General features: G+C 42.4%; 1 protein-coding gene across 5 annotated transcripts in view; it reads left to right on the top strand.

Annotated features, from left to right (window-relative positions):
- Nucleotides 1–1344: 1344 nt before the first annotated feature.
- Nucleotides 1345–20025, top strand: part of Rcbtb1 (RCC1 and BTB domain containing protein 1) — a 41314-nt gene continuing 22633 nt past the window's right edge. Inside the window, exons 1-6 of one of the 5 annotated variants that reach the window (XM_041634012.1) lie at nt 1724–1744; nt 2322–2469; nt 13983–14051; nt 14165–14333; nt 14636–14786; nt 18914–19080. In XM_041634012.1, the coding sequence (XP_041489946.1) occupies nt 14208–14333; nt 14636–14786; nt 18914–19080 (444 nt within the window). In that variant the 5' untranslated portion in view covers nt 1724–1744; nt 2322–2469; nt 13983–14051; nt 14165–14207. Of the gene's footprint in view, nt 1484–1723; nt 1745–2321; nt 2470–3914; nt 3965–13982; nt 14052–14164; nt 14334–14635; nt 14787–18913; nt 19081–20025 lie in introns of those variants that run through there. The other 4 variants (XM_041634011.1, XM_041634013.1, XM_041634014.1 and 1 more) reach the window with 4 other exon arrangements.

The raw sequence follows: 20025 nt of genomic DNA, 5'->3' as shown, positions 1-20025 counted from the left end.
GGTCTTCAGGCAAGCTTTATTTATTAAAATACAAATGAAATATCTCTACAAGAGAAGTTGAGTAGCAACTAGGTAGCCTTCTGTCCTTGCTTGTCTCCCCAAGAGAGTACCCTTCAGCTCTGCCAAAACAAAATAGAAAAAGTCGGCGCCACTCCAAATCCCTCCCCACTATTTCCAGTGTGCCTCTCTATCTCTTCCAGGTGCCCTCTGATACTCTCGGATTACTTTCTGTCAATTAGTTGCTGACTCAACCTCCTGGTCCAAAGTTAATTTTATTACTTAATTAATGCAGATGCAAACTTCGGAATCACAGTGTGATTGAATACCCCCAACACCTGCCTATCCTATTAAAAATAAATGGCTGTCCTCCTCCTGCTTTTCTTCAAGGAAGGTGGTGATGATTCTGGACATTGCAGATTGAAGAAAAAGAGTGAACAAATCCAGAGAGGCCTACAGCAAGTTAAGGGAAAATGTAATCCACCGAAAGTTTAAATACTCAAGAGAAACAAGAATTCTCGAAAGGCAGAACGCAGTGTTGTAGTCAAGGAAGTCCCAGCAGAAAGTAAGGTTTTTGTAAGAACACACCCATTTACTAGGGCTCGTTCTCAACCTAGGGGTCTAAGATTTCCAGAACCAGTCTTAACTAGCAAAATTACAGCTCTGAAGTAGCAACAAAATAATTTTATGGTGTGTGTGTGTGGGGGGGGGGGGGGGCGGTCACCACATAAGGAACTGTATTGAAGTGTCATAGCGCTAGGTGGAGAACCACTGGCTTCGAGGCGCACAGAAAAAGAGGGAGATTTGTATTTACTTCTGGGAGCTCCAAGGGGAAAGGTGAGCCTGAACAAGATTGCTTGGATACTGTGCCAAGAAGTTTGGACTTTATTCTCTAACGCCAAACGAGCACTAGCCAACATGAAGGAACGCTATCAGCTGTAAAGTCCCCTACTACACTCGGAAGCGCTGCACACGCACCCACGCCCATTCCGGCCTCAGTTTACCCGCTTAGCATTAGGAACGTCTTGAGGCAGACAGCTTTCAGGATCCTGGCCTCTTTGTCTGCTTAGCCCCGGTGTCCGGACTTTAGCTCCGGTGCTTTCAATCCGGGCCAGGGCCGGACGGACAAACACGTGTTCAGATAAACAGCCGCCAGGAATAGGCGGGGCGCGGGGCGGGAGGAAGGCGGCGATGCGCCGCCACGCTGGGTAGCTTTCGGGTTCCGGTTCTCCCTAGAAAGTAAGTCTTGGCCGCGGCTACTCGTGCCCTCGTAACCCAGCACCGCCCCTCAGGCCGGGCCTGCTACCAAACCCGAGCCGGGAGGCTTCAGGAGCCGGAGGGCGCGCGCCGCCGGGGCGCCACGTGACGCGAACCGCCCACGTGACCGGCGGCCACCGGGGCTGCGGGCGGAGCCGGCGGCGGCGGCGGCGGCGGCGGCGGCGCTGAGGAGCAGGGGGAGCCGGGGCCCGGCGGAGCGGCCTGGCAGGTAGAGCGGTGCGCGGCGGAGGGGCGGGCTGGCGGGGCCCTAGGCAGGCGGCTGCGCACCGGCGCCTTCCGGGGTCGGGGGTTAGCAGACGCGCTCGCGACCCCGGCGCCGCGCACCCCGCACGCCGGGATAGCCCGTGTGTCGTGCGGGAAGCTGCCCCGAGGAGTGCGGCGAGCTGAGGAGAGGTCGCCCGCGGCCTGCCGGCGACGAGACGCGGCCCCCGCCCCGCCGGAGAGGACCGTCGAGGCGGGCCGGTTAGCGGTGGGAAGCTGTCCGCTGTGGACTCGGGAAGCCGAGGGCTGCCGGGTCAGACGACAGTCGACCTTGCTTTTTAAATAGAACCCGCAGGGTCTCCCTTGCCTCTGCCCTGCTGTTGACGAGGTCCATGGCTAGTAGGAGGCGCACCCTGCGTTTCTGAGGCTGGTGTGTGCTGTAGCGGGGATAGCATCAAAAGCAAGGGATGCTGGCAGGCATGAGAAGCCCTTTGGACCCTGACAGGAGATTAGAGTATGCTGTGAATTCTAACTTCAACTTAAATCACAACTCTGTTTAGCTTCTCTTCGTCTGTGGGCTGGCTTTTAACCTATTGTGTGAACACCAGTGAATTTATTAGTACTTCTAAGCGGGTCTTTTTCTTTCCCCTCTGAACTTGTGCCTATTGAAGAAGAAGTGATGCCTTCATATTTGAAGTGTTTCTTCCGCAAGCGACTTTTATGGCTTGTGATCCAAAGCGTTGAGTAACACGAATCTCAGAAAATATATAGAAAACCAAAGCTATGGCGCTTGTAGTTTCAAGTTTGTTTCTTAAGATTTTCAGTTGAGTGCCCGTGTGTTCCAGGAGCTGCAAAATATGCGATCTTTATCTGCCAGTGATAAAATTGAAGGGCTGCTTTGTATCCGGTACTTTAAAGAAGCATAAGGAAACAAGAGTCTAGGGGCCAGACAAGACCGCGAGACATATTTTTCTTCCCTGCTAGGTTCAATGGGTAAATTTTTAAAATGTTACATTACCTTGTATGTATGTATTGAGGGATGTGATGAGAATTTCTTGACTTTAGTTCAAATGGATTTCCTAGGATGTCAGTTAATAATTTTCTGTTATGTATTTGACTCACAATATGAACTCAGTTTTCAGGGACATCTAGGCCACACTGTACTGTTTGTAAAATGTTTACAAGCAGAGAGAGGAGGAGATTTTAGGAAATGTTAATATGAAGAAGAGTGTACATCCTCTGCAGTTTTACTACCTAGAGAAAACAGTTCCTAGCTTAGGGTGTGAATTCTATTTACTTTGGGGAGTTGGCAGAGTTCACTTAGATTTCAGTTTGTAAGCTAGCTAGTGTTTGGGGATTCAAGCTGCCAAAGTCTACTTGACTCTAGAATTTTGATAGTTTGAATAGCAGTTCAAGTAACTAGGCTTGCTACAGGGGTTTTGAGATAGCGAATATACTCTTTAAAATACGGTCATACTCATGCTCCCATACTCGCTGATGGCAAGGTGTGAAGTGACTCCAGGAAGCACTGGAGTTCATTCAGGGAGGCCTTTTCTGGAACCTTCTCTTAAGTCTTAGGGAGTCTGTGGTTTGCAGAGGTGAGCGTTCCAAGTGTCCAGCTGTTCATTGGACTGGCTTTGTGATGCACTGGAGAAAGTTGTGGCTGTGGAGATGAAATGTGCTTTCTCAGATGGGCCGGCCAATCCTGGGCTCAGCGTGGTGGAGGCCTCTGGGTGCCATTGCTTACAGCTGTGGGACTTTCTTTCCCGCGACACCTAGAGCAGCCTCACTGCCTGCTTCTCTCCTCAGCAGGTGGAGATGGTGTTCTCTGCTGCATTTGAACCTAGGCTTTTGAAGGGTGTTCACTGTTCTGGGAATGGCCATTAAGAGGCGTGGCAGCTTTAGCTTTTGCTCTGGTGAAGTCGGTGGCCAGGTCCAGGCTGGTAAATTACGTACCAAGAGATAACCGAATCTCAGCACTTTTGAGGTTGAGAGAAAGAACCTTGAGTTCAAGGCTGCCTTGAACTGTGAAGAGACATTGTTTAAAAACTAGGTAGTTGGAACAGCATACTCTCCTGTACCTTAAAACCCTTGGTATCAATCTAGGCGACATATAACTGAGTCCCAAGATTGAACCCTAAGGACAAAATTGTTGTCAACGTGTCTGGTACCAGGCTTTGGTGATAAATCTTTTTTTTTTTTGATCATTAACATAAGCAATTTATTACAAATATACAAAGACATTTAAAAGTACTCAGAGCATGTAGGCGTTCATAAAAACAATTTTCATAAGAAATTCCTGAGGAAAAATAGGAATGTCATCATCAGTAACTGTCGCTCAGCGATAAGCAGTTCCTCGGATGGCTATGTATCCCTGAAGAGGCTCACTGCTGACTCCTTCAGGTGTGTCTGCATGCGCCAGCCACACTTGCTTGTCTTATCTTCTTTGGTTTTCTGAAATTTGCTGTTACAGTTGATGCTTCACCTGGTAAGTATTTGCTATATATCTTGTTTTGTAACACATAGGAATATACTGAATTAAAGGGAAGACTGTAACTGGCTAAATATAAAAGCCAATTCCCTCCTGTGTCATTGGCTATTACTGATGTGATTATCACCACTGGTTTTACTTGAATGCTTTGTGATGTTATCCGAATGATGAGGGCGTGATGTTCCCTCTGTAGTTTGTTATTTCTTGAAGCTTAGCGTGTAGTTTAAATCCTTTCTAATGTGTTTTTATTTCTAATGTCATTTCTAATGTGTTTACCATCAGACCTTGAGCAAACAGATGTTTTCTTAGGAGTACTTTTGTCTCTGCCTTTGAGAAAGATCTTCTGAGCAGCTTCCTGTTCCATTTTAGGCTAGAGCTTAAAGAACAACAGAAAGAGAAACCTTTTTCTTGGAGAAGAAAATTCTGAGATCAGACTATACCTCTAGACTGTAGAATCCAGAGACTTTGGTGTCCAGTTTTGGGGCTCCGCCTCACCTGGTTTATTTTGTTTCTTTGGTTTTAGGACATGGTCTTACTCTGTAGTCTTGAGTGACCAGGAACTGGCTATGTAGTTAAGACTGGCCTTGAATTCATAGAGATCTTCCTGCCTCTGCCTCCTGAGTGCTGGGATTAAAGAAAAGTATCCTTTATCATAGCCTGCCTTACAAGATCTGGTTTCTCCGGCTAACCCTGTAAGCACTTGGGTCGTTTGTTTTCCAACCAGAGCGTATGAGTTCAGTATTATTTCTTCACTTATCAATGAGCTGTCAGAATCTCTGTCCTAGAATTGCCAGAAACTTCCGGGCAGTGAAATGAAAGAAGCCCCTTGGGTGACAGGGGCCATTACTGCAGATTATGCTTCAAGTCAGATAATTTCTGCCTCTTAGGGAAGGACGGCTATAGGACCTTCCATTCTCATCTTAAGTAATGAATTTGAACAAACCAGTTATACAAAATGTGGACACTGTCAGTGTTGGGAAATTCTAGGACTGTAGTCATACTGCTTTAAACGAAGGTAGGAAGTGATCCTCAGTGACCTCTGTACAGGTGGCCTTAGCTGTGGCTGATGAGGAGCGGATGCTGTGTTCTCAGGTGTCAAGTCTTAACCAGACTCAGGGCATGCTTTCCCTTTGATTCTTCTAGTTCGGTCAGCAATCCTTGCAGCTGAGGCAGTGATAGAATTAGTGTCTCAGAAAAATTTTGAAGTTGCATTTTATTTGTATCCCTTATAACATTGAAGGAGAGAAGTTTTAAGGTGCATTTCTGTTTTAAAAGATTTGAGGATGGTCTATTTTAGAGGCTGGACCTGAACACACTATGAGTGTTTGATCAGGAGGGATAGCGTCTTGGTATCCCAAAGGTAGCATTTGGCTCTACAGTAAGCCAAAGGATTTCTTGATCTTATGCTGTAACATAGACAGATGATAGTTGCAAGGTTGTACTCCAAAAAGTTTGCCCCAAACCCTGGAACCCTTTTATTAGAAAGTTTTCCTAGAATACGGATACAGTAAGCTTAGAAATGGAGACAACAACCATATTGTTAAATCTTTATGCACAGGTGAGCACTTAGAGCTGGGCAGGGCGACATATTCATGTCATCCCAGTACCTACAAGACTGATGGGAAAGGAAGAAAATTAAGGAGGCTCGCTCTGGAGAGAATACGTTGTTTTTTCCTAAGGAAATGCTTATGCTTCATCATTATTTATCCCTGAGCATTTGACCTCTAGAATTTCATATGCCAGCATTTCTGTGATAATTTTCGTATAATTGTCCTATTTTGCAGTTTTAGCACATGATTGTGTCATGGATTGTGTACTTGTTTGCTGTTTTCCATCATTTGCTTAGACCAGTATGGGTTTTTTTGTTTGTTTGTTTGTTTGTTTGTTATTTTTGCATTTAGAATCTCTATCAAGGCTTTTGACCTTCAGAGGGTATGGGCCAGGATTGTATTGCTCTCTTTACAATGTCCTTACCTTGACTGGTATCTAGAGTGATTGCAGAGGAATTAGTTAGCTCTACTATTAATTTGGTTCACATTATTACTTTGTGTTGGAGTTTTTTTGTGAGGCCCCTTAGAGTCTATCAGTAGCCCATAAGCTACAAAAACAGCTGAGTTGTGAGGCAGCTTAACTTCTTAAACTGATGGCACAAATCACAACTGATTCAGCCTATAAAATAGAAACACTGTGGTAGGAATCTTCATCATGTATCTTAAGTGCTTAATTAAACACAGCTGGAATTTAGAGGCCTGGTGTATTTGGCATTGAGGCTTCTAATAGCATAAGTCTGGCCTTAGAGGAGATGCTGGGATTATCTAGCCCATGGGGTCCTGTGCTTTCACTGCCCAGTGTTTCTATGCTGGAGAAGGTAGAGACTCCTTCCTGCTCCACAGATCACACCCAATTGCTTAGAATTCTGGTGCTGGCTGTCTTTGTAGAGTTGCTTTCTTTACTCTCTTTTCCTTAGTAGCTTTCAGGTCAGCGGAAAAGCTGTTCAGAGGGAGAAAGTCCTGTTGGTGACATCATTCCCTTTGTTCCATATACGTTCTGGTTGGTCTGGAAGAGGAGCCCTGAGGTCTATCAAAGACATACACTTATAGGTCAGCCATACATTCTTAGTATTTTTTTAATATTGAGTTATTACATCAAAATCAAACTTTCTTGTATTATTGATCTCAACTTCCTGTTTTTCAAACTCTAAACAAATTCAAATATGTTTTTTTGCCAGGTCAGCAAATTAAAATTTTTCCCCGTCTTGGCCTTAATACTTGATTCCTAGGGGAAAGTAAAGTAAATGGGCTCTTAAGAGGGCACCGGGGATTGATTCACTGCTCCTTTGGCCATCTAGTTCTAAATGTAGGGTTCTAAATTTGGAAGGTTTGTGTTTGTATTTCCTGAATTTACTTTTGAGAATAGGAAATAAAATAATCTTTCCTCAGTATGCCACAGGCTCTCTGAAAAAGCCATGTTTGGGAGTGGGTTATTGATCTGCAATGCTAATGGACAGAGAGGAGGCAGGCTCTGTTTTCAGTGTCAAAGAACCAACTGGGTGAACGGTGTTCAAAGTCGTCTTCTGCCTCTGCTTGTCAGTTCTCTGTTCTTTTCGTTATTTATTATCGCCAGAGTAAAAAAAAAATAACATGTTAATGCTGTTGATGAGAAAGCATTTCCTAGGAAAAAATACAGGTTTGGAAAAATAGCAAAAATGACTATCTTAGTTAAGCATACAGGAATAGCTATTGAATGTGCTAATTACCTCTCCTGGTTGTGGTCATCAGTCCAGCCCTGGGAAGACTCATTGCCTTTGCAATTTTATTGGGTCTGTTATATTGCTGTATGTGCTGGAAAAGCCTTTTTTTCTGAAAAATTCTAAGAAACTATTTTCTTTTAGAAATATTCTTTTGAATATATCTCTAATTATACTTTAGCAGGTACATCTTTTTAGGATTAAAACGTTTTTCTGCTTAATTTTAATAACGTATACTTGAATTTACTGAAGGATTAATGTAAACCTGTTATTGCTTGGATTTTTCTTGAGGCAGGGATTCAGATCTCCCAGGCTAGTGTCAGACTCACTTTGTAGCCAGAAGAGAACCTTGAACTTGTGATCAGCCCATCAAATCACTGGAGTTTTTAAGATTGTGGTGAAATGTATGTAACATTAAGTTTACTTTTGTTTGTTTGTTTGTTTGTTTTTTGAGACATGGTTTTTCTCTTTAAAAGCTCTAGCTGTCCTGGAACTAGCTGTTGTAGACAAGGCTGGCCTCAAACTCACAAAGATCCTCTGCCTCTGCCTCCTCGGTGCCGGGATTAAAGGTGTTCGCCACTACCACCTTCCTAAATATTTTTATTTTTTTTAAGAATTTATGTATATGAGTATTTTTCTACACTGTATGTGTGTATGTGCCTGATGCTTGCACTCCAGATCCTCTGGACCTAGAGTTACAAATAGTTCTGAGCCACCATGTGGGTGCTGGGAACCAAACCCTGTCCTCTGCAAGAGCAGCTAGTGCTCTTAATTGTTGAGCCATCGCTCCAGTCCTGTATCATTTTTAACATTCATAAATGTCTAATGACATTAACTACATTGATAATTTTGTTCAGTTACCCTACCATTCATCTCTAGAACATTTATCATCTCAAATTAAAACTGTACCCCCGGAGCAGTAACCATCCCTTCTATTTCCTCTGATGTTCAGTTCTTGACAACCACTGTTCTTTCATTCTTTGTTTGTTTGTTTTTTGAAACAGGGTCTCACTACATAGCCCTGACTGGCCTGGAACTTACTTTGTAGACCAGCCTGGCCTTGAACTCACAGAGTTCCTCCTGCCTCTGCCTCCTGTGTGCTTCTGATCTGACTGTTCTAGATACCACACAGTGGAACTGTGCATTTGTCCTGTGTGATTGGCCTGTTTCATAGTAATACAGGAACTTCAAAGTTTATCCTTTCTGTAGCATGTTCAGGATTTCTTCCCAAGGTGAAGTTTATGGGTAGGTCACATTTTACTTAACTATTCATCTGTCAAATAATATTGCTTGTCCACTGCTGCATAACTAGTTTGTGCTTTTAATTCTTTTGACTCTACTAAAAGTGAATTTGTTAGATCATATTTCATTCATATGAAGAACTGTGTCATCATCTTATATTCCAACTTTTTTTTGAGACAAAGTCCTGTTATGTAGCCCAGGTTAGCTTTGAACTTTGAATCCTCATCTCTAGGTTCCTGAGTGCTAAGGTTATAAGCATGTGCTGCCATGCCCAGCTTGATACTCCTACGTTTTAAATTTTTGTTACTAAGTTTAGAGATTTATCGTCAGTGCAATGACTCTGGGTAAAAGCACTTCCTTTGCGAGCCTGGTGACCAAGATCCAATCCTTGGAACTCAAGAAAGAATGAGAGAAGCAATCCCATAAAGTTCTCTAACTTCCACATGTGCAGACACACCATGCCAACTACATATGATAATATTAGTAATACATGATTTTAACTAGAGATTTGTGTGTGTGTGTGTGTGTGTGTGTGTATGTATGTATGTATGTATGTATGTGTGTGTGTATTTGGAGGCCAGAGATCAATTTTGGGACTCTTTCCTCTATTCCTCTGGGCCGAAATCTGTCACTGAGCCGTCATAACAATCACTTTCCCACTGAACCTTGCCCCCAACTCCCAACTTTAGAGATTGTTGTCTAAACAGTCTACTGTTCTAAGTTAAAAACCTAAGACAGAAATAAATCTTAAAATTCTTGAAGAATGAGAGACCAAAACATAATTCCAATAGATGTGATGTGAGGACAGTCTGACTGGGGCTTCTGCCACCCCACTGATAATCATGGATGAGTTGGCTGATTGGCCACCTAGGCAGGTGTTTCCTCCCTCCCTCATGGCTCCATGTGCTTCCTCCTGAAACTACATGCTTGCCCCTGCGTGGTGGGTGACGACCTCCCCCATGAATAAAGGAAGATGGGTTCTTCTGTGCTAGAACCTTCAAACAATTCCCAAATAGTTAAACTTATATATTTATTTAAATAATGCATATTTAAAGACTGTAAATTTTTATTTTTTATTTCATGAGTTTACATGATGTATGTGGCGTGGGGGGGGGGAGCGGGCACATGCCACAGCACCATGGAGATCAGAGGACAACTTCATGGAGTTGGTTCTCATCTACATTTATGTGGATTCCAGGAATTGAACTCAGTTTACCAGGCTTGCATGGCAAACGCCTTTGCCTTCTCAGCCATTTTTGCTGACCCTAAAATACTTACTTGTATTGGTCAGAAAGTATTGGAGAAATCTGAGGATATATTTTTAAAATAAAAGAAATGTCTCCTGTAACTTCTAGATATGTGTTAGCCTTTTCTTTGTATTTCAAAACTGTAACTATGCAGTGTATAGTACTTGGTGACATAGCTGTTAAATCTCATAGGTGCTTTTTATGTTTTTGTGTTGATTTTATTTTGAACTTGACTAAGCATATGGTTTGGCTATGTAAGATTTTCTCTGTGATGTTTCCTCAGGAGTAGCTTGGTTTGTAGGTCGCAGGATTGCATAAGAAAGGACAGCATGAGGTTATGTGTCTGAGGAAACATGGCTGAATATTTTTCAACACCTTACACAGCCCATACCTGTTGGAGGCTGGGCTAAGCGGGCCAGTTAAAGCTGCTTTCTGTTAGCAGTGACTCTTGAGCATTCAGTAGAATCACTTCATGTCTTACCCTGTGAAGCACCAACATTACTCTACAGCCTTTGAGATGATGTAAGCGAAGTTTAATTGAACTATATTTACATTCTTTTAAAATGAGGCTTAAGAAGGGCTGGAGTATTGAGCCAGTGGTTAGGAGCATGCACTGCTGATCTTGAGAGGACACAGGCTCATTTCCCAGCAGCCACATCAGGTTCCTACAATTTCCTGTCACTGGAACTCCAGGGGGATCCTATACCTCTTGCCTCTATGGGTACATGGATTCACATGCACATGCATACATACACAATTTTAAAAATAATAAAAATAAGTCTTTAAAGTGGGACTTGGGGGGATGGCTCAGTAGGTAAAGTACTTTGCTGTGCACACATGAGTTCTTGTCACATAAAGAGCAGATTGTGGCAGTGTTGGCCTGTGATCCTAGTGCAGGGGTGTGTGGGGGGAACAGGTGGATCCTGGAGACTTGCTCCAGACAGTCTAGCCTGTCAGTGAATTCCAGGTTCAGAGAAGAAAGGGAGACACCTGACCTCGACCTCTGACCTCCACATGCACATGCATAAATGTATGTACCTGCATAGATGTGCCTACTTACCACATACCCCAATAAGTAAATTAATATGTTTAGAATTATACGATTGCATAATTAATAACCCATGCTAATAGCAAATCTGTCAATAATTGTGTTTCCTGTTTGTGTCAGCCTAACTAATATTGCTCTTTATATAATAGACAATGGTCTTGTTAGCCAGGCTCATCTTAAAGACAGAGTCCTACTTGACCAGTATTAGCACTGACTTTCATGCACTCAAGAAATCCCCCATAGATGTTTTTTATATGTTGAATATGAATTATATAGTTCTAGAACAGGAATTATATAGTTTTAGAACAGTTTCGAGAAACATAAAAGTGTATCACACTGACTAGAGATGTCAGTGTGATCCTACAGCACAGACCTTGCTCAGGATGTTGTCCCTGCTCTACACGAAGGTCTCTGGTGATACTCTTCCTTGTGTAGTGGGGTTGTGTGCCTGTGGAGATGTCTGAGCAGTTTCTTTTATTGATTCTTAAAAAATACCAGCCTTTGGAGAAATGCCTTGTAAAATAAAGCTTCACCTAATTTAGCCACAGCAAACTCAGCTCATAAAATTAACCCTCATTTAGAAGGTAAACTTGATCTTGAAGGAAATTGCCAGGCCCTGAAGGCAGAGTTGCCAGTCTCAGAGTAATTGTACCATTGGAATTTGTGTGGTTTCAAGTGGTGATGCCCCTGTGTTGTGGTCTCTGAGGAGCAGAGTGAGTCAGTCTCTCACTGACCCCCTGGCATGCCTGATTTGTGTGTGTATGTGTGTGTCAGACAGGCAGGCAGGCAGACAGACAGGAAGACATCCCAGGCTGCTCTCAGAATCGTTGTGTAGGTGAGGATGCCTTTAAATTTGTGATTCTGCCTCCATTCTATCATGTTGGGACTAAAAGGACTGAACCTAGGGCTTTGTGCTTGTAGGAAAGGACTGTATCAATTTAGCTATAGTCCACAGCCTGTGAGTCTTGAATTTAACAATTTTTAAATTACATTTTTTAAAAAAAAATTGTGGGAAGATGTGAATGTGCCATGGTGTGCATATGGAGGACATAGGACAGCTTCAGAAGCTGGTCTGTCCTTCCTTCTACCATATGCAGGGCATAGGACGGCTTCAGAAGCTGGTCTGTCCTATGGATCTTGTGGATTGAACTCAGGTCTTCAAGATTGACAAGAGGTGACCAGTTTTCACCAATCATTGAACAATTTTGCTGACCCTGAATCATATGTTTTCAATAAATTGAATATCATAAAATTCTGAATGGTTAAGAAGAATTCTGTGTGATTTGCATTATAAAAGGAAAAGATGCTTCTGAATTTTCTTGACAACAACCTGCTTGGAGGCATTTACATCACACATGGCTTCTGCCCCATTTGTTCTGTAAGAGGCAGAAACCTGACATTTTGGGGATATTTCTTCCTGCTCACTCCTCCTCTCTTCTCTTTCCTTCCTTCATCTTCCATGTCCCCCTTCTATGTCTCTGTCTTGACAATAATCTAGCCCTGCTTACAGATGAAGGGTAACAGATGCCGATCTACATTTATAGTGAGTCATAAAGGACACTTTGAAATAGTTGTCAAGGGTAAAGAAATTATTAAACCTGGGACCCAGAAGTTTCATTTTTAGGAATTTACTTTAGACATTTATGTATCAAATGTGACATTTTCTCAGTACTGTATGCAAACAGTACTTTCAGTGTTCTAGAATAAAACTGCCAAGTACTTAACTGTGTATTAGTAAGAGGTAAGCAAATTGCTACATCAGTATAATGGAATACCTTCTAAGGTTGAAGTGATGTAGCTCTCCTATTGCTAAGCAGGAGCAATTTCCATTAGTAAGATGGGGATAAAGAGGATATTTGTGTTTTGTTCTAAAACACATACATGCCATGTACACACACGCAGACTGTGTACACACACTCACTCACTATACTCACGGGTATTCACTACCCCTGGAAGGAATTACAAACCACTAATATAGTGATTGCTTTCACATAGAAGGAGAATTCTCTTTCTAGTATTCTTTTGTACCATATGGAACAGTTTTCTTGTGCTTATGTGTTTTGCCTTCCCTCAATGTCCTTAAGAATGCTTAAGTTTCATGCCTGGCAGCAGTGACAGACACCCCTAGTGATGTTCTGTGGTGTTCGCCCCTCCTTGACTGTGTGATATGTTCAGATCAGTGCTGTTAGAAGTGTGAATGCCAAGAACTGAAGCATTGGCTGGTGTGCTGAAGCGCCAGAGCACTCCCAGAGAACGTCTTAAGTAGGGAGGTGTTAGAGCAGAGAGAACTGCCTTTCCTGGCTGTTTTCAAAGAGCCAAGGGTGAGAAATGGGAGCTTGACAGTTTTGGGTCCTTATTACAAGAGCCTGGTTTTGTTCTGTTTGCAGAGGTGAGAAGTGAGTGGAAATTCACTAGTTTGATGGGGTTTTGTGTTTGCACAGACTCCCTAATATCCCCACCCCTTCTTTTCAGCCTTGCAGAAATAAGAGCCCCACCTAGGATTCTTTGCATAAAGCTCCATAAACAGAATCATATCTGCTTCATTTACGGCACAATTTAAGCTAACCAAACCTGGCCTGAAGTTCAGTCACCAGCTCAGCACCCAGATGGGATAAACGGTCTTATCTTTGTAAATGTGAGGTGAGGGCTGTGTTTCAGTGTGTAGACAGTTTCATTCAGTTCCTCTTGCAGCTTTACCTCCTCTCGGCTTTCTGAGGAGGGTTACCACATTCTTGTGAAGCAGTGGCTCTGTATGCCAGGCGGTTTCTGCAAGAAATGAGTTTTTCAGGTACCCTGGGTTTGGGCATGTGTGAGTGTGGAAGTAGAGATAATACTTCTGACTTTTCTAATTCCCTCCCTCTCCTGGTTAAGAACTGACAATTTATGATGGTAATTTTTTTGTTTTTTTATTTTTTTGAGACAGTCTCTCTTTGTTATGTAGCTCTGGCTGTATTGGAACTTTGCTCTATATCCCAGGCTGACCTCAAACTCACAAAGATCCACCTGTCCCTACATCCAGAGTGCTGGGATTAAAGGCGTGCACCACCATGCCTGGTTTAGTATTGTAATATTTATCTGAATCCCTGAGTGAAATATTTCTAGGAGAGTCTAGATCCATGTAGGTAGCCAGCTTTCTCTTTGTTAGATACTAATATGTGCATGTGTGTAACAGTAAGTCTGCTGGAATTTGGCAAGAGAAACTCCTTATAGTATGCTGTGCTCTCATTTCAGGGAGAGACCTGGTTTTGAAGGCTAGAGGATTGGACAGACTGAGGAAGTTATTGTTCCATTTCTATAAAGGTGGGTCTGGGATTATCTTTTGGTAGCTTTTATTAATAATTAGTGAAACTCTTATTAAAGTTTGCTTAGTGGTTATTACTTTTTTTCTTGAAATCCTTCTTTAATTCTTGCAGCAGAGATGTCAGCTTATTTATAGGAATCACCCAAGCCAGAGTCATGGTGGATGTAGGAAAGTGGCCAATCTTCACTCTGCTCTCACCCCGGGAAACTGCATCCATCAGGAAAGCATGTGTCTTTGGTGGTTCTGCCAACGAGGCCATCTATGTCACTGACAAAGATGAGGTAAGACTGGAGTTTAGTTTGGGACCTGTTTTGGGGTTGGACTTTGGGGTAGGTTTGGGATAAAGAGAACTTGAACTTCAGGGTGGTAACTCTGATGCATTCCAGTTTCCTGTTTAAATGTCTTCTGTTCTATAGTATGGACTAATACTGCAAAGCCTGAGTGTTCTCAGCAGAGGCTGGACATTTCCTGCTATATTAGTCTCTTCTTGCTGCCTTGGCTCAAACTAGACTTGAATGTATCTTATTTTCTGAGCAGGGAAAGGAGCTTTACATGTGATTAGACAAAGGTATTTGTTTTCTAGGTCTTCGTGTTTGGACTGAACTATAGTAACTGTCTAGGAACTGGAGACAACCAGAGCACTCTGGTGCCCAAAAGACTAGAAGCCTTGTGTGGAAAAAAAATCAAAAGCCTTAGTTATGGGAGTGGCCCCCATGTCCTCCTCAGCACTGAAGGTAAAGAGGGAAAACTCTGTGTTGGGTTTTGTGAGTAATTGAACAGTTCATTCTGAGTCAAGGAAAAGTGCTGTATCAAGTAACTAACTTTGAATTGTTCTTTGTTTGTGGGAGAGTATATAATTAAGATAAAATTTAGGACACTCGAGGACAATTGGGATAGCAGCAATGTGTCTTGTATACAGACAGTCTCTAAGATTCTTAGACTTCCAGTGTAAATTGCAGAATGCTGAAAGGTCAAAGGATGTGGTTCCTCCAGTCTAATTTTTCAGTGAATGTGTGGTTTCAGGGTAACTTTGAGAAGATTTCTTTTATATATTTTTTAAATTTATTTTTATTATTATTTGAACTATATGTATAAGCAGCGTGGGGGATGTATATGCTAGCACAGGGCCTGCAGAGGCCGGAGGTGTTAGATCCCCATGGAGCTGGAGTTATAGGTGATTATGAGCCATATGATTTGGGTGCTGGGAATTGAACTTAGGAAGAACAATACATGCTGTTAACCACTGAACCATCACTCCAGCCCTCTTTGGTATATTTCTATAAACACACATAATCTCGGTTTTCTCCATTATGTAGTTGCTGAATCTTGAATCAGGATATCTTAGTTTATTCTGAAGAGCATCCGTATGGCTAACATATTGAAGGGCTAGAAGAGATGGACAGGTTCTTGTCCTTTAGACTGCCTCTCACCGAGGTCACCAAAGAAGCGTTGCTATTCTCCTTTGGTAATTGTCTGTACTGTGGGCAAGCAGCACTCTGAAAGTTTGTCACGTGTAATTGCTTCCCTTTGGGGGTTAGGCCTTTTATCCCTTACAGAGGCCCTCAGGTTTTGTTAGGTGGTCCTGTAGGGCAGCCTGTGGGAGACAGTGCATCTCTGTTTGTGTCTGCACTAGGGAAGCCTCAGCTCCCATGGATGCTGCCTCAGCCTCTGTGGCCACCTGACTTCCAGTGGCTCCAATCTGAATCCACTCCATGTTCTCTCCATCTCTCTCAGGCTGTGAGAGCCAGTGCCCACACAGCAGTCTGACAGGATTTGGGCATAGTATGGCAGCTCTGTCACACCTGCTCTGAGTCATCATGTGACTGCCACCACTCAGCCCTGTCAGCTGATATTCTACCAGCTGGTTCACTCTCAACCATCATGGCCTAAGGATTTGAAGTTTTCAAACACAGCAGTCATAACCAGTGCTTGATATCTGATTCTAAATACTGAAGAACATTTTTAATATTGCAAACACATTAAAAGACATATTTTCAAATTACTGCCTTTCTTTAAAGTTGTGACCTTTGGAATATGTCATGATTCTTTTGAAATTATGCTATAGTCTAGACAATATGTTTTAAGTATCTTGAGTATTAAATTTAGTATACAAATAATTAGGGCTTGATGAGGAATATTTTCTTATGTTTAATCTTTATGTTTATATTTTATGCAATATATATTAAGCATACTATATATTGTGTGCCATATCTATGATTGATTGTAGTATCTATATTATATGGTTATAACCAATCAAATCATTTTAAAAACTTTGTGTGTACGTGTATTCATGTTTGAGTTCAGGTAGGTATAGGGTGTGTGTATGTGGGGTTGCTGGAGATTCAACTACTGTTTAGAAGGAACCACTTTAAGTCTTCAGATGTCTCTTCAGGAATTTGATCTCTCATATTATTATTGTTGTGTATGTGTATGAGGGTGAGCATGTGTGCCACAGCGTGCATAAGAATTGAGAGGATAACTTTTGGGGTTTTTTCTCTTGGGCTTGCATTTTTGGGTAACAAGTACCTTTGTACACTGAGCCATCTTGCTGGCCCATCATTCTACCTTATTGAGGCAGTCTCTTGTTTCTGCTGTGCTGTGTACTCCACTGGCTTCTGGGAGATTCTCCTGTCTCTGCTTCCATCCTCCTGTAGTGCTGATTACCCGTGTGTGCCATCACATCCAGCTTTTCTTTTCGTTTTTTATATGGGTTTTCAAGATTGTGTAGCATGAGCTTTTGCCCACTGAGCTATTTTGCAAGCCTGTTTTCTTTCTGATTTTTAAGTAAGATACTTATATGTCTACTTCTGAGTTTCCAATCTTGGGTATTGCATTCAACTTTGTATTGGGGCAGATAGAAGGTAGCTCTTTGTCCTCTGTCTTTCTTGCCTTTATCCTTTAAACACATGGATACTAGTATTTTGGTTAAATTAGTGTTGATGTTTTCATTATTGGGGACTGTGTAAGTATTATTTATACCGAAGCCTTTCCCTTCTTGTATGACCCCCACCTCCACTTTCTGAGGTTGATAATTGCTTTGCGCATTTTCACTTACTGACACCTATACACATCTATCCTTAACATGTGTCCACCTCTTACAGAGTAGCATGTATCAGATGCTCTCTGGAGCTTCATTTTTCCTCCAGAACTGCTAATCTTGACTGGTTACACTCCAAGACTGCCTGCACAGGTGCCAGCACTATCATCTTCAAAAGTCTCTTCCTTTTTCCTCTTGAGCCCTTTTTGTATATGTGTGTCTCGAGTCATTCTCCTCGAATTCCACCCTTATCTGGGAAACACATTCTCTAGAACTTTTTAAAAAAAGGATCTGAGAGAAATTCGTGAGTCTCTGTCTTAAGGTCTTTCCCTCTCACAGATGTGACTCAGTGGCTTGGCTGACATCAGAATTATAAGGTGGGAGTCTGTTTTCTCATCATTTTCAAGTCCTGGTGCTTGTTAAGATTTATCACGGACACTAACTCCTTTCAGACCTCCACTCTCTCCTTGTGTGTGAGTGCACACCTACGTGAGCACATATGAAGGCAGGAGGTCAGTGTTCTTTCCACCTGTATCTTTGAGAAAGGGTCTCTCACTGAACCTGGAGTTCATCCATTGACTGGACTGGTTGTCCCATGAGCCCCTGGGCTCCTCCTGTTCTGTCTCCCAGCCCTGAGATCACTGTGTATGCTGCTGGACCCTGATTTTTACACATGTGCTGAAATTTGGGCTCAGTTTCTCATGCTTGTGTTGCGAGCACTTTATCCATAGAGCCATGTGCTCAGCCCCACTTGTGCTCCTTTGTGTGTGACTGTTTCCTCCTTTTTTGAACATTAGAGACATCTTTTTCTTTATTCCAAATATTTTTAAGAGTCATGATTGCTCTGTAGTGGGAACATTTAGCTTATTAGTAATCTGTAGGTCCTGCCTTCATCTCTAACTTTTTTTTTTTTGGTTTTTCGAGACAGGGTTTCTCTGTGGTTTTGGAGCCTGTCCTGGAACTAGCTCTTGTAGACCAGGCTGGTCTCGAACTCACAGAGATCCGCCTGCCTCTGCCTCCCGAGTGCTGGGATTAAAGGCATGCGCCACCACGGCCCGGCCCATCTCTAACATTTTTATAACTTTTCATAGATAATTTTTTCCTGTTCCATTCTTTTTGGACTTTTTCTTATATAAAAGAGATTATGATCTAATTTTCTTGATTTTCTTTTCTATGTGTTCTGGAAAATTAACTTACTAAAACCATATATAAATAAATTTTCCTTACACCCATGTTTGTACAATGTCTGTCTGTGTGTGTGTACCCCAAGTCCTCACCCAGTTCTTGCAGCACCACACAACCCAGTCCCAACTGGTGATAACAGAACCACGACATATTCTTGCTATGAATTTCTCATAACTGATGGCACATCTTTTTGGAGTTTTCAGCTGGAGTTGGCTCTGCACCCTCTTCCCCTTTTGTAGCTGCTGGTTGATGTCTTTTCTGGTTTGCTTTGTTAGCTACAATATCTGTCTGCTTTCCATCTACAAAGTTTTGTCTCACGTAGCCCAGGCTGTTCTCAAATGCATCATGTAACCAAGAGTGACGTGAACTCAAGATCCTCTTGTCCTACTGCAAGAGGCCAATATAGAGAAGCCTATTTTTATACATAAATTTTGACTTTGACCACCAAACTGATCTTGTATATAGGTGCCAAGTCCTTTGATGAAAGGTTTGCTTCTGTCCTCTATTCTGTAATCCTTCACTCCCTGACTCCCTACTAGTGGTTATCTTACAGAGAGGAAGGCACAAACGCTAGAGCAATGGAAGTTAAGGGGTTACCAGTTCTGTCGGAGCTAGTGCTTCATGTGCTTGTGTGTTTAGATGGAGCTGTCTACGCCTGGGGCCATAATGGATACAGCCAGCTGGGGAATGGGACCACCAATCAAGGCATTGCTCCTGTCCAAGTCTGTACTAACCTCTTGATCAAGCAGGTGGTTGAGGTAGCCTGTGGTTCACATCATTCGATGGCCTTAGCAGCTGATGGAGAGGTAAGTGTGCACTTTGATTCCTTTTAAAGAATTGTGATAAACTGCACAATGCAAAGCTTCTTATCATAAGTATGTCGAATGCACAGCTTGATAGCATTAAGTACATTCACACTGTTGGCTCTGTCTATTCACAGACCTCTTTCATCTAAAAAAGCTGAAGTTCTAAATCTGTTAAATATCATTTCTCCTTGACACTACAACAGTGACCACTGTAGGTACTGCCTGTGCATAGAACCAGATAATATCTGTCATTTCGTGACCGATTTCACTTAGCATAGTGTCCTCAAGTTCATTCATTTCTCTGGTGTAGGACAATTTTGTACATAGGTGTACAACGTATCTTGATCCTCTCTACCTCACTCTTCCATTCTTCTAGGCCCCTCCAGCATGCTACCCCTACATTTATGTCTTCTTTTTCGGTTAGTGCTCCTGGACTATTGACTGATCTTGTTGCCTTAGTCCTGTGCAGGCAGCCATAACTGCAATGAGTTCATTAGTGCAGCCTCTGTGTCATGTCCACAAGATATTTCACAGTATTCTTCCAAGTATTTCTTTTTCAAATTTAATAACATTGCATTATTCCATTGTAAATATGTTACATTTTGTCCATGTGTGTGTGAAAGGGGTATTGAGAATTGAACCCATGGTCTCACATATACTTGGCAAGTGCTCTACCCTAAGCCTATTTCATTCACCTTGATATATATATGGGACATTTCCACTATACAGCCATTGTGAAAACCCCTGGTTTTACTTACTAGACTTTGTAGTTAAAAACAAACAATAAAACACATGTGAATACGTTCTTTCTCCAGTAATACTTGTGTAGTCTCGTCAGAATCACCCTTAGCTGCATTTGGTGTGTACGTGTCCATGGTCCCAGCACCGAGGACTTAAAACCAGGATGGAAATTTCTAGGCTAGCCTGTGTTACAGAGGAAGAACT

Source organism: Microtus oregoni, unplaced genomic scaffold (assembly GCF_018167655.1).
Source record: "Microtus oregoni isolate MIOR12 unplaced genomic scaffold, Mior012 000045F_ref0000178, whole genome shotgun sequence".
In the NCBI taxonomy this organism is placed as follows: domain Eukaryota; kingdom Metazoa; phylum Chordata; class Mammalia; order Rodentia; family Cricetidae; genus Microtus; species Microtus oregoni.
The sequence above is the reverse complement of the archived record's forward strand: the minus strand, read 5'-3'. Positions and strand labels throughout refer to the sequence as shown.